Genomic DNA, 13,148 nt, shown 5'->3' with positions numbered 1-13,148 from the left:
GCGTCTCATGGTACGTGTGTGCGGGGGGAGGCAGGTCCCCCGTTCCTCCTAGTCCCATTGACACTACGCTTCATCCCGGTCCCTGCGGAACTATATTAATAGAAAGCGACACTTCACACATCGGTGCTCAGACCCCAAAGGGAGGCTGGCAAAGGCTTGGCAGGTGGGCACGAAGTCGGGAGATGGGTGGGGGAATGGGGCGGAGGCGTCGTCGAGTGGCGTTCTGCGCAGCCAATGGTAGTTCGGGGCAGGGGTGGCAGGGGCGGAGGCGCCGAGGCGGATCAGCCAATAGAGGGCTAGCAACTACTGGAACGACCTGGTGACGTGAGGAGCGTTCCATTTGGCCAGCGGTGGGCGGTTGCCACAGCTGGTTTAGGGCCCCGACGACTGGGGCCCCTTGTCAGGAGGAGGCAGCCTCCGGGCTGGGGAGAAGCCGCTGCCATCTCTGGCGGCCAACGCGGTCCCCTGGGACAGTGTACTTCCTGGCTTCGGTTCCCGGCCGAGTTCGGTCTCCGGGGTTCAGGTAACAAGGGGGTGGGTGGGGGTGGGGGTCTCCGGGGCTCGGCCGCGTGGTGGGTTGCAGCCCCCTCGGCTGCCCTGGGATGCGCGGAGCCTGCTCTGCCCTTCTCGGCTCGGCGATTGCCGAGCCCCTGGCCGGGGGTGACTACACGTGGCGGGGCGTGTGTGTGTACGAGCGTGCGGAGGTGGCGCGCGTCCCATCCTGCCCGGGGCGGTGGTCGGCGGCGTGGCTGAGGTTGGGCGGGCCTCTCGAGGCCGCGCCCGCCGCCCGTCCGGGACTCGGGCCTCGGGCCCCGAACCGCTGGGCTGGTCGCTGGTTCTCGACGGATTTTGATCTTTGTTCTCCCAGGCCCGGCTCCCCTTCCTGGTCTCTCCTCCCGCTGGGGCGGTTTATCAGGAGAAGATTGTTATCCAGGTTAGTTTTACACAAAGGAAGTGTTCTCTACACCTCCGATGCCCCCTCCCCTTTCCCAAGCCTTCCAGCTTCTCCTTTCCCTGCTCAGCTCCTAGTCTCTCTTTGGACCGTTGCCCTCTTCAGCCCAGTTGGTTATTTCTCATCAGTCAGTCGAGCTGCAGGTTTCCGCCTCCTTCTTGCCAGCGTGAGGCATGTGGTATCGGTAAATAGAGGCCACAGCACCACACCTGAAAGGAGAAGGGTGACAGCGGTGAGAAAGGCTGGGCCTGGGGATTCAGGATGCTAAGTGGAGATGGTACTTCTGAAATGTCCCAGAAAGCACCTTTGTGACTTTTCTTAACTGCTGCCACCCCTCCCCCTCCGTTGGGCCCCTCCTCCTCCCAGCCATATAAGAATCTCTCTGGCTTAAGTCAGCCCTTCACCTACAGGTCTGTGATGTGGTTTCATTAAGATTCCCACAAATGTTAGGCTAGACCGGCAAAGTTGGTTCATTTCCCAGACTCAGGAAGTTAGGAGGGTTTGATTAGGGGAAATCTGTTTGGAGTAAATACAACCTGGGTTTGTGTACAGTGTCCAAAACCTCCTAGCTCTCCCAAAGGATGACTTGTTCCCTGGTGTGATTCAGATTCCAGTGGCTAATTGAAGAAAGAAGGTGAAGAAATGGAGGAGGGAAGGGAATGGCCCTTAAGGATAGAAATTCCATCATTTGTAGAGTCTTTTTCATGATAATTATACAATAATATGGTATAGTGGAGAGCACCCTGGACTGAAAGTCAACAGACCTGTTTTCTTGGCTTAGCTTCGTGGCCTTGTGACCCAGAGAAGTGATTTCCCCACTTCAGTCTTCAGTTTACTTATTTCCAAAACAAAGTAATTGGGGCTGTCACCTATAAAACCTCTTCTAGTTCCTAGTTCTGTGATAGTCAAATCATCAGTATTATACTGAAAGTAAAGGGATGTATGTAAGATATACTAGCCTCTTTCTCTTTTTGAGAACCTTTAACCTTTTCTTCTTTTAGGGGACAAAAACAGATTGGAAATAAACTCTTCCATTTCTTCACTCTCAACCCTTGAGGCAGTACTCATCTTTCTGCCTCTGGGAAAGGAAGATTGAACTGCATTTTCTTGTTCTTGCCTCATTTTTTTTTCTTTTTGTGTTTTTCCTTAGGGCTAGAAATTGGACTTCTGATGATGTTTGACCCAGTGGCAGCAATAGCACACATCGTGATTTCAAAGCTGGGCTCAGCTTCTGTATCTTCCCTCTTATAATCACAAACCCATTTTGGACCAGGAATTCCAATCATGTCTGTGATGGTGGTGAGAAAGAAGGTGACACGGAAATGGGAGAAACTCCCAGGCAGGAACACCTTCTGCTGTGATGGCCGCGTCATGATGGCCCGGCAAAAGGGCATCTTCTATTTGACCCTCTTCCTCATCCTGGGGACATGTACGCTCTTCTTCGCCTTCGAGTGAGTTTCCATTGAGTACTGTTGCCTGATTATGGTTACTTTGGGTCCAGGGAAAGAACCTTCTTTCTGGGGAGTTTATGGCTAGTCCTTGGAAGGTTGTCACTGTCCTCTTGAGCAGTGTCTGTAGATCATGTCAACTGAATTCATTGCTTTGTATGTGCCTCCTTAAAAGACCAAGACGTTTGATAACCAATTTTATAGCACTGATTTGGGGCCGCCCCTGGAACACTTAGGAAATAAAAGAATTCATCTTCATTACTCACCTCCCCTTTACAGTGGTCTCCTTAGGTGGTTAGTGACAGATTGCCTCTTCTCCACCCCTCCTGAGCCTAGGAGCACTCCCTGTGGTCATAACTCCACCCCATGATACTCACCTATTCTGTTATTCTGGGTCCTATTTTCTTAGGGCTCAGCTCTCAGCTAGCTCTTAAATTGAAAAGCCAACTGAATTGGGAACCTGCCGATTGATTCCAGCCTCAGCTGTGCCACAGTCTAGCTGCCTGTGTGGCACATATGTGCTTATTAAATGTGAGTTGCTCTTTCTCTCAGTCAAAATCACTCAACATAAACAACTCTCTATTCTGTGTGTGCCTGATACCAGCCTTGGAGTTATTTTTCCTGTGATGTAACAGCTAGTTTTAGAGGCAGTTTGAAATCTGTGTTGGTCACTACTCTAGGGAGTTGACCAGTTGACTACTGTGGCATGACTCCTGGGTATGCTGAGAATGTACATTCCAGGGATGAGAGCAATGCTAATTGGTTTAGGATTATTATGAGGAAGGCCTTGAAGGAGCCAAGAGATGTGTTTGTAGACCATGAGCTACACCTAATATGAACTGCTACAGTTCATGCCCTCCAGTGACCTGGAAATGGAACTCCCCTCAGGGGGTGTGGCCATGGGATGGAGGAGGGGGCTTCTTGGCTTGCCTTGGTGGATAATTAAAATGAACTCTGATCTTTGGGGGCTCATTTTTGTCTTTCTTCTGTAAGGGCTTCAGGCTTTCCCAGTGCATCAAGAGTGATTTTTTGGGGGCTGGTTTGCCAGACTTTGGGATAAGTGCAAATGGCGTGAATAACAGCAGGGGAAGGAGAGGGATGTAGTTTATAACAAGGCCAGGAAAGTAAGGTCAGAGGACCTTTTTGTCAAAGGCACGTTTTTTGCTGCTGTTGCTACCAAGTTGTAAAATATTTGGCAAAATCAGACAGGTTGATCATGGCTTCTTAGCTGCTTTCCAGTCAGAGTTTCATGGCTGAATGTGTGTGTGTATACTTTGTGTGGTACAAGTGAGCGTGTGCAGGCGGGCAGGCATAAGCATAACATTTAAAAAAATATTTCCCCACTTCTCAGTCTTGTCTCCAAGTTAGCTTTGTTTCTTCCTTGCTTGTTTATGGAAGTGCAGAGCTGAACTCTGCTTTCTGTCATTCTCACTCCTTCCTCTGCTAAATCACTAGCTCTTTTTGCCTCTCTCCCCTCCCCAACTCAGGGTTAAATTTTTGTGGTTGAAACCATTCAAAACAGAGATGAGATTTGTTTCCAGGCCCTGAGCGAGCTGGTAATTCTGGGCCCAGGAACCCTCTGGTTTGACTGGCCAAGGGAACTTGAAATTTGGAGCTACTGGCGTTTGGCCCTTTTTGTATCTGGAAGCCAGACAGAGTATGATTTGGATGTGTTCTGTTCGGCCCTGAAGGCCTCTGAAGAAAACTGCCTGTGAGATGAAGCTTATAACCAACCAAGTTACTGTTTGACAGAGGCAGGTTGGGTTTTCTGGTGAGATGACTTTTTTCCCCCCAAGTTATTTCTTGCGCTTTGCCCTCAGATGTGAAGGGTGAGGTTGTTTGTAAACTGCCCTGGGTTCCAGCTGTGTGTGTGGTAGAGTAAATAGTTTCGAAGGTGGGGCTGGGCGAGGGAGTAGAAAAGGGGAAGGGAGAAGGAAGTAAAAGTGTTAGCTGAGAAGTGGAATGGGGAAGTTTACATCTGACCAAAGGGGAGAGGGCCCCGTCAATGAATCCTTCTTACTGAGAATGGTGGGATCTGTGTTTGTGAGCACGTATGTGTATGCGTATATGTGTGCACATGCACGCATCTGTCTGTCACATGCAGACACGTGGGCACTCTAGGTGGCGGCTGCCTTGAGCCTAGCCACTGACAGGCTGTACAGAGGACACCAGCCTGCCTCTGAGGAATGAAGTCTCTTTCTAGTCAACCTTTTTCTTTGGGGGTCTATAACTCACTATCCACCACATGGTGGAGGATAGGGTTTGGGGGCAGAATATGGGCTCCTTTGCTAGTATGAGAACTTACAGAGACCTCAGGAAATCACCTGGTTTAGTCCCCTGCCTTCAGGCAGTTGAGGGTGTCTGAACCGACCGTCTCTTTTCATGTTTAAATTGTATAGGAGCATAGACTGTACATTCTCTGGCTGCTGCATTTTGGCCTTGAGGAAAAAAGTTCAGATCTTGAGGCACATCTGGACCTGCATTTTCGTAACAGGGTCCTGCTTGCAGCAGGTGTGCAGGAATGAGTGAGAGGTGATTTATAACCCCCTGTGGCACAGCCCTGGGTCGGCCAGATGGCTTGAGAAATCTGGTCAGGCGTGTGGGCGCCCCTTGATGAAAAACATGCAGTGTTAGTAGTGTCAGTGGACATCTTTTTTATTTTTGGATTTCGCTTTTACATGTTTAGATTTCTCAAAGGAGGGTCCTGTGATTTTTCAGTGAACAGACAGTAGGTTAACTACATAAAATGAGAAAAAGTGGTCCATACAGGTGCTCATCATTAGCTTTGTGTTGTTAGAAGCGTTTCCAAAGAAGCTGGGTAGCCATCTCTCAGAGCTGCTGTCACAGAGTGAATTCCTGCCCAGGATGGGAAATAGGGCTAGATTATCACTAAGCCTCTTGCAGCTCTGAGATTCTGAAATTCTATAACTCTTGTGTCTGTCTGGAAGATTCTAATACACACATAGAAAAGGAGAGGATAGAAGATTACCAGTAGATAGCTGTATTTTAAATGTAATTGTATCTATTGTTTCTATAGTAAATGTATTTGAATTTAGAAGCAGAGTGTACAGTGCTTGTACAGTGCTTAAAAAAAAGAATTTCTTTGCAAGTAGAGATTATCATACTAAGCGAAGTAAGTTAGAAAGAGAAAGACAAATACCATATGATATCACTTATGTATGTGGACTCTAAAATGTGACACAAACGAACCTATCCACAAAACAGAAACAGACTCAGAGACACAGAGAAAAGACTGCGGTCGCCATGGGGGATGGGTTAAGGAAGGAATGGAGTGGGAGGCCGGGGTTAGCAGATGTAAGCTATTATATATAGAATGGATAAACAACAAGGTCCTACTGTATAGCACGGGGAACTGTATCCAATGCCCTGGAATTAATCATAATGGAAAAGAATGTATATATAACTGAATCACTTTGCTGTACAGCAGAAATTAACACAACATTGTAAATCAGCTATACTTTAATCAAGAGTATTCTAATTAAAAAAAAAAAGAGGAATTTCCTAATGTATTCTTAGGATGAGGTATTTAGGAAATGTGAGCTTTAAGCACATGAACCATTCTCCATCCTTTCTGCCCAAACTCTGTCCAGCTTGTGTGATGAACACATAGCCAACAGCTTGGCTAGGAATGTCAGGACACTGTAGCAGACTGACACTGACAACCTGTGAACTGTCCAACTACTGAAAGGCTATTGTGGTATTTAGTCAAATTCAACTTTCTGATAAAGCTTGGGGAAAAGACCAAGTGCACTGTGTTCTGAAAGTGGCTTCCTAGCTTTCTCTTTTAACTGTGTGACCAGATCACTACTGGGGTCAAGGTCTCTTGTGGCATGAATGATTGTGTGACTCTTGACCCCTGAAGTAGGAAGGCGTTTACTGCTGTGATCAGTGCTTATGCCTCACTGTGCTGTTTCTAGCGGATATCGTATCAAGGCATTATCAAACCCTGTTGGACTGACCCTCCTGGGTGCTTCTGATGTACAGAGGAGTCATTGAATTGTATGAACTGAAAAAAGCTTTGTAGCACTGCTTAATAATTGTCCCACTTCTAGCCTATTCAGACTCTACCTCTTTTTCAAGTCCCTTCTTGACTCTTCCTTCATGAAATTTTTCTAGTAATTTCTGCATTCATAGGACTAATTGTACATATCAGTCATTTAACACATAATTACATGACATTTTTAATATTTTGTAATTCTGTGGATATTACAGTTTGAGTTCTTTCAGGGTCAGGGACTATCCTCTGCATGTGTGTGGCCCCCACAGTGCCTTCTACTAGGCCTTACTTAGAGTATGTAATCAATAAATGTAGCTGAATTGATACATTCTGGATGCACTTAAGATGTAGCAGTCTTGACTCACAGAATCATAGAATGATAGATCTGAAAGGGGCCTTGGAGACCATCCCCATCCTTTTGCGAGTGACAAAACCAGGTCTACAGAAATAGATTTCATCAAGGTCAATCGGCCAGCCACTGCCTTTATACGACACTACCTTTCATCTCATTGTTGCCTTTTGAATACGGAATCCTGAAGACATGCAGATTACTAAAGCTGTGCATAGTGCCAAATGCTGGACTGGCATATTCTGGAGTCTTGCTAGCTAATGTTTGTGTTGCTTTAGTGGATTCTAGGTTACTTTGGCCTCCTTAACTCATGCTCTTAGTGGCTCAGATGGTAAAGCGTCTGCCTGCAATGCTGGAGACCCAGGTTCGATCCCTGGGTTGGGAAGATCCCCTGGAGAAGGAAATGGCAACCCACTCCAGTATTCTTGCCTGGAGAATCCCACGGGCAGAGGACCCTGGTAGCATACAGTCCATGGGGTTGCAAAGAGTTGGACACAACTGAGCGATTTCACTCACTAGAAAATGAAGGCATGTTTGTGGAAAACTGACTGTATTCTAGCATGGCATTCTGGTAGCCTTGCAGGAACAAGGAACCTCTTCCTTTAAGTGTGAACTTAGAGAGTAAGCTTTTGAGTTACAAGGGATCATCACCCCTGTTGCTGCTCCTAGTCTCTGCTTCCAAGATGAGGACAGCTCTGAGAAAAATTAGGTAATGTGTGCTCATTACAATATTACTCTGTGGGTGATGGCAATGAAAGGGGCACTGTGTCCCCATGGTCAGACAGAAGGGAAGAGGCAGTCTGATAACAAAGTTACCGGGTTTGAGGAGACACAGGGCTAGGTAGACCAAGGCCAAACTCTGACATGGAGGGATATCCCTGTCTATAGTGACAAAGTCCAGGTCTCTGAATTCCTTAGGTGAGATTAAGAAGAAGAAAAAGTGACTTTATCATGATCTCTAATCAAGAGAGTATTCTCTGAAGAATTGCCCTGTGGAGGTTCAGTCTTGTGCTTATCTAGCCCTATTCTGTGACTCTGCCAACTAAAGACAGTTTTAGAAAGGCATAGTTGCCTCTTTGATATCAATCTGTTACAGTACTTAGCTAAACTCAACTTCCTGATAAAGCATGTCCCCTGGAGAAGGATTGGGCTATGTCTCCTGAACAATGTATTTCTCTTTACCAATTTTTTACGCTTCTGTCATTCAGAATTCATCTGTGTATTTTCAGCCTTTACTACCTTTTGTGGTGATGAGGTTCACACTGTCAGTCTCCACTGAACGTATCTCCCATCTTTTGAGAATGTCTTAGTTGAGTATAGTGATCATCTGCTTTGGGAAAAGTGAACACAAAGGACAGGGGTGTCCCTAGCATGCCGACAACAGTTGAGATGCTTATTGAGGGAAAGAAGTCTTAAATCTTCCTCCTCAGAGATGCCAGAGCTGGTATTGTGTTTAACAACAAAAAAAGACACTTTATGCCTCCTCTTGCGGTAGCAAGAGGCTAATGAATTCACGGTAATGAGGAAGATGTGTCTGGAATGGAGCAAGGAAGAGGCAAGAAAGAACCTATGATGATGATTAGATAAGGCCAGTTAAAGGAGGGTCTCAGAATACTGGCCTGAGGAGGTGGGGGCTTAATATAATAGGTAGCAGGGAACTGTTCTAAGTTCTTGATCAGGAAGATATAGTTGAAATTTGTTACTTGTTATTTTTGAAATTGGTTATATTTGTTACAATTGAAATGTGAAATGTATTGTTACAATTGAAATTTGGGAACTACTTAACAGGTTTGCCTCTATAGAGATTTTGGCCTTCGTCAGTGAGAGGATGGCTCATTGCCTCAAAATTGAAAAATGTCCTTGTTTGTTTAATTTTCCCTTTGCTGCTGGAGCAAAACAGGGTTATGCATTTTCAAAACTCTGACCTTCACATAGCAGTAAATCTTGAAGCTGATATTAAATTATGTTTTAGTGTCCAAGGAAACTTTGTCCCTCATGCAAACTCTGAATGTCATCAGCAAGAATGCTGAACTGGTCTTGTGGGTGGTTCTACATGTTTACGTGCTCTAGAGATAGGATGTATGTATAAGGACAGATGGCAGCCCCTGTCAGGGAGGACTTACAGCAAAGGCTTATTTCTGTTATGTGGGCTCAGGGGCCATTGTGGAGCTCTAATCCTTAGCCCTTTCTGCTGTGCCAAGCTTCCTTAAAGACACCCTTAATGACTGCTGTGGGAGCAGTTTCAAGCAGCCCCCAGATTCCCAAGAGAGCTCTTCTCTGACCACTTACAGTCCTTAGAGTCTGACTCACCATCCGTACACTTGATTATTGGTCTTATCTTATTTAGCTGTTTCATATGTTAGTTATGTTTCTCCAACAAAATTAAGTTCCATTTCTCTTGTTCTTCATTTGTTAGACCCATAAATACTTGGCTGATTGTGCTGATAGAAGAACAACAGCAAAAAGCATAGCAAGAAAGCTATTAGGGAGACAGAACCAGAGTACAGAACATCAGTGCACACTGCCAGGCTGTGAGGCAGCCCTGTCGTGGGATCTGTCTGGTTTCTTACCACTTCCACTCATGAATCTCTTTTGAAGTTTTTTGTGTGAGTTGAAGTCTGGGTCATTATGATTGTCCTGCCAATGAACTCTGGTGTGCTAGAGATGGGGGATGGGATATGGCACACCAGCCCAGCCTGGCACTGCTGGTTACTGCTGGTCAGTACCATCATGTGGCCCATGAGACATGTGGGAGTCCTGTCATGTAGTCCAGCTGTGGAAGCCTGAAGCTGATCAAAAGGTTGAAAGAAGATGGCTTAAAGTGATGATGTCTCTGCAGGTGGCAGAAATGGAGATTTGGTGGGGACATGGTTGCATTTATAAAATTCACAAGGGAGAAAAGTCACTTCTAACTGCCTGGTATTCTGAAGACAAAGGAGAGTTCTGTTTCAAGTAGTGTATGGATATCATTATTCATATCAATATAGATAGAAAGTACACAGGGTTTCAAAGAGTTTCTATTTGTGGATGATAGATCCAGTCTTTCTCTAGGACAAATTAGTGATGTTTGAGGATACTCCTGACTTTTGAGGTTGATACTGGGAATTACCACCAAATCTTTGCATAGCTTATTCTTATTTAAGAGAGATCACTAGCTTACTGCAATTATGAGGCTAACCCAGGTGGGTATTAAAGGCAGACAGATGGGTTGTAGTTTGCAGCGGTCTTAGCCTCTGGCTTTCTTATTTCCTCTTATTCTGAGTAGAAAGGCCTGCTGGTCCCACATCTGCCTTCCCAGCCACACCCACTCACTAGTGACAACTGGCTGCCAGTAGCCTTGTCTCCGAAGAACAATACAATGGGCCTGTTGTGTACTTGTTGACACACAGAGTGGATTGTTTTAGCAGGTGCAGAAGATATTCTGTGTGGAGATTACAGAGACCTTTATCCTTGATGGTGAAGCGTAATTCAAATCTAAGTTGTCCTTTGTCCAGTCAACAAGCAGGTGTTGAAATGAGACTTTAGTTAAGCTCGGTCCTTCAGGGTATGGGGGCATCATTAATGTGTGTGTTTGTGTTCTACTGTCTTTGTATCTTTTCCCTCAAATAAAGCAGTTTTAAACTCCCTTTGGTGGCCAATCAGATGGCTCTGATTTTTCTAAGGCTTTTCATTGGCAATGATACACCCAGGGCAGTCTGAATTCTGGAGATATCACTTCTTTGTTTTCAAGAGTGACTTTAGGGATGGGCAGTGATGAGGAAGATGGCTATTTTCTGTCAGTGTGGTAATGTCATTTGGCTTGTCTCAAAGATCAGAACCTTGTGTTTCTCCTGTGTCCTTTTGGGTCCCTGATGAGTGCAGGTGACTTTTCTGAATTCACTTCTTGATTATCTGTACCAGTGAAGGGGAGCAGTAGAAAAGAGGGTAATCCACAAGCTCGTGCTATGCAAGGACCTTCATTACCCTGAACTCAGTTAGCCAGACCCTACCCTGGGATTTTAGGAGAAGGAAGAAAATCGTACAAAAGCAAGCTGAGAGCAAGGATTTTGTTAAAAAAAACAAATGCACAGGCAAGCAAACAAAAAGCCACAGAAATCATTTGCAAATTCACTCCGTATGTTCACCTTCATGGCAAATTGCTCAGCCGAGCAGTACGGTTGGTTCCCACCCGCCATGCAGTTGAGTGTGTGGCAGGGAGGCAGGAGAAGGATCTCATGGGGATTGTTCCAAATGTGCAGCGTAGGTACAGCCTGGGGTTAAAGGTCTACTCCAAGTGGACAGCGGTGTGCTTAATCCCCATGCTGATGAGGTAAGCCTTTTTCCTTAGCTTACTCTCTTCACTCTCCCTCTGGTCCTTATTCATCTACTTATAGTCAGCTTCCGAGACAAGATTTCTGTGTTGAAGGAAGAAATATGCATCAGGAGAAGGAGAATAAAAATAGGTCAGTGATAACTCTCATCACATATTCCAATTTATTTGGTTTGATATTCAGTTCAACTGGACAAGTATTTGTTGATAGCTTCTTTGTTCCCATACTTGTATTGGGCTCAGGGAGATAGAGATCCATGATGATAATGCTAATAGCTGACATTTACTTAGCATTTACTATGTGTCAAGGGCAGTTCTAAGCATTTTATTTGTATTCATGCATTTGAGCCATACAACCACCCTATGAAATACTACTATTATCACCTTCATTTCATAGGTAAGGAGACAGAAGTTAACTCAGTTACCCCAACATGAGCTGGTAGAACCAGAATTCAAACCCAGGCGTTCCCACTCCTAAAAGGCAAAGTTCTTGCTCTTCGGAAGTTTAATTGGGGGAGATGAAGTCAACGTAGTGAAAAACAGTGCAGTTTAGGATAGGCCTTTGGAAGAAGCAAGACCTCACTAAATCCCAGATTCTTCAGCTATCACAGATGTAGTGTGAGAAGTGGATGCTACAATGTGTCTGAAGAGCCAAGTGCATATGGTGTGTGCTCAATAAATTGTGGTTGTAATGGTGACAATGATGGCATTGATGGCTTTAGGTCTGAAAGGCCAGTAGAGCTGGGATATCCAGAGAGGGAGAGGAATGGCCTTCCAGGTGAGTTAAGGGGAAGGAGGGGAAGAAATATGATATTGAGAAGGGGTGCTAAAGAGATACAGTTTTCTTATTCACTTGCTTATGGTCACTGGTCACCTACTGGCTGAGCTAGTTGAGGAAGGAAGAGGAGTGAGTGGATGTTGCAGAGTCGGGCAGCATCTCTGAAGCTTTTCAGTGGCCTTTGAACACACTGGACATACCATCTGTTTGACACTGGGACTCTGCTTCATGGCTGGTCCTTATCTTTTCTTCCCCCTCCTTGGGCTCAGGCCCAATGTCAGATGAGTGAGTACGAAGAACTCTAGACATTCCCAGAGTGAGAGCAACCTGTGGTGCTTACAATCCAGGCTCAGTTACGTCCCGGACCTTAACAGGTATGAGCCTTTGCTGAAGTGCATAGGAAATGTGGCTGCCAGCAAGCTGATGGAAGGGACTGGGCTTGGGGGTATCGGAGGTCCCTTAGACTATCTCCTGTATATTATAGGTAGCATCAATCAGTGATGTATTTGTTGAGCTCCTAGTATGTGCAGAACCATATGTTAGGAGGTTTTGGTAATTTGAGAAAAGTAAAAAATATGTCCCTGCCCTTGAAGTACTGTGATTTTGTTGTGGAGACCAGAGTGACACACTGGTAATAATTCGAGGTCAGTATTGGGTCGGAATAACTAAGTGTTCAATTGTCTGCTTTCTTCAAGATGCCGCTACCTGGCTGTTCAGCTGTCTCCTGCCATCCCTGTGTTCGCTGCCATGCTATTCCTTTTCTCCATGGCTACCCTGCTGAGGACCAGCTTCAGTGATCCTGGAGTGATCCCTCGGGCCCTACCAGATGAAGCAGCTTTCATAGAAATGGAGATAGGTGGGTTTTCTGACCAGCTGGCAAGATGCTGTACAGTGAGTGGCTTTGATTGGTAAGGGAGTGGAATCATAATTATAGTTGCAGATTAATACTCACTTCCAGCTTTTTCCCCTAGAGATCCTGAATCTGAGATTGTTATCACTCAGTAAAGAATGTGAACTTCATTCTTCCCTCTTTGGGGTTGCATTTCAGGAAGGATCTCTTACCAAGGTCCTGCTGCACTGTTTCCAAGAGGATTTTTTTTTAATTAAGAAAATAAAAACTTTTGGGGGGGTCATCAATTCATTTGATTTTTTTGAATGAAAACTATAAACCTTCTCTTCATAAAAATATTCTTAAATGCATCACACACATACAATTATTTATTTATTTATTTATTTGGCTGCACTGGATCTTAGTTGGGGCACATGGGATTTTTGTTGGGGCATGCAAGATCTT

The 13,148-nt window shown here is 45.3% G+C and overlaps 1 protein-coding gene across 2 annotated transcripts in view; it reads left to right on the top strand.

Moving 5' to 3' along the window:
- Positions 1–338: 338 nt before the first annotated feature.
- Positions 339–13,148, top strand: part of ZDHHC9 (zinc finger DHHC-type palmitoyltransferase 9) — a 29,879-nt gene continuing 17,069 nt past the window's right edge. Inside the window, exons 1-4 of one of the 2 annotated variants that reach the window (XM_015105056.4) lie at positions 339–523; positions 869–934; positions 2,103–2,403; positions 12,550–12,710. In XM_015105056.4, the coding sequence (XP_014960542.1) occupies positions 2,237–2,403; positions 12,550–12,710 (328 nt within the window). In that variant the 5' untranslated portion in view covers positions 339–523; positions 869–934; positions 2,103–2,236. The remainder of the gene's footprint in view (positions 524–868; positions 935–2,102; positions 2,404–12,549; positions 12,711–13,148) is intronic. The other variant, XM_015105057.4, reaches the window with a different exon arrangement.

This window comes from Ovis aries, chromosome X, assembly GCF_016772045.2.
Source record: "Ovis aries strain OAR_USU_Benz2616 breed Rambouillet chromosome X, ARS-UI_Ramb_v3.0, whole genome shotgun sequence".
NCBI classification, from domain to species: Eukaryota; Metazoa; Chordata; class Mammalia; order Artiodactyla; family Bovidae; genus Ovis; species Ovis aries.
The sequence above is the reverse complement of the archived record's forward strand: the minus strand, read 5'-3'. Positions and strand labels throughout refer to the sequence as shown.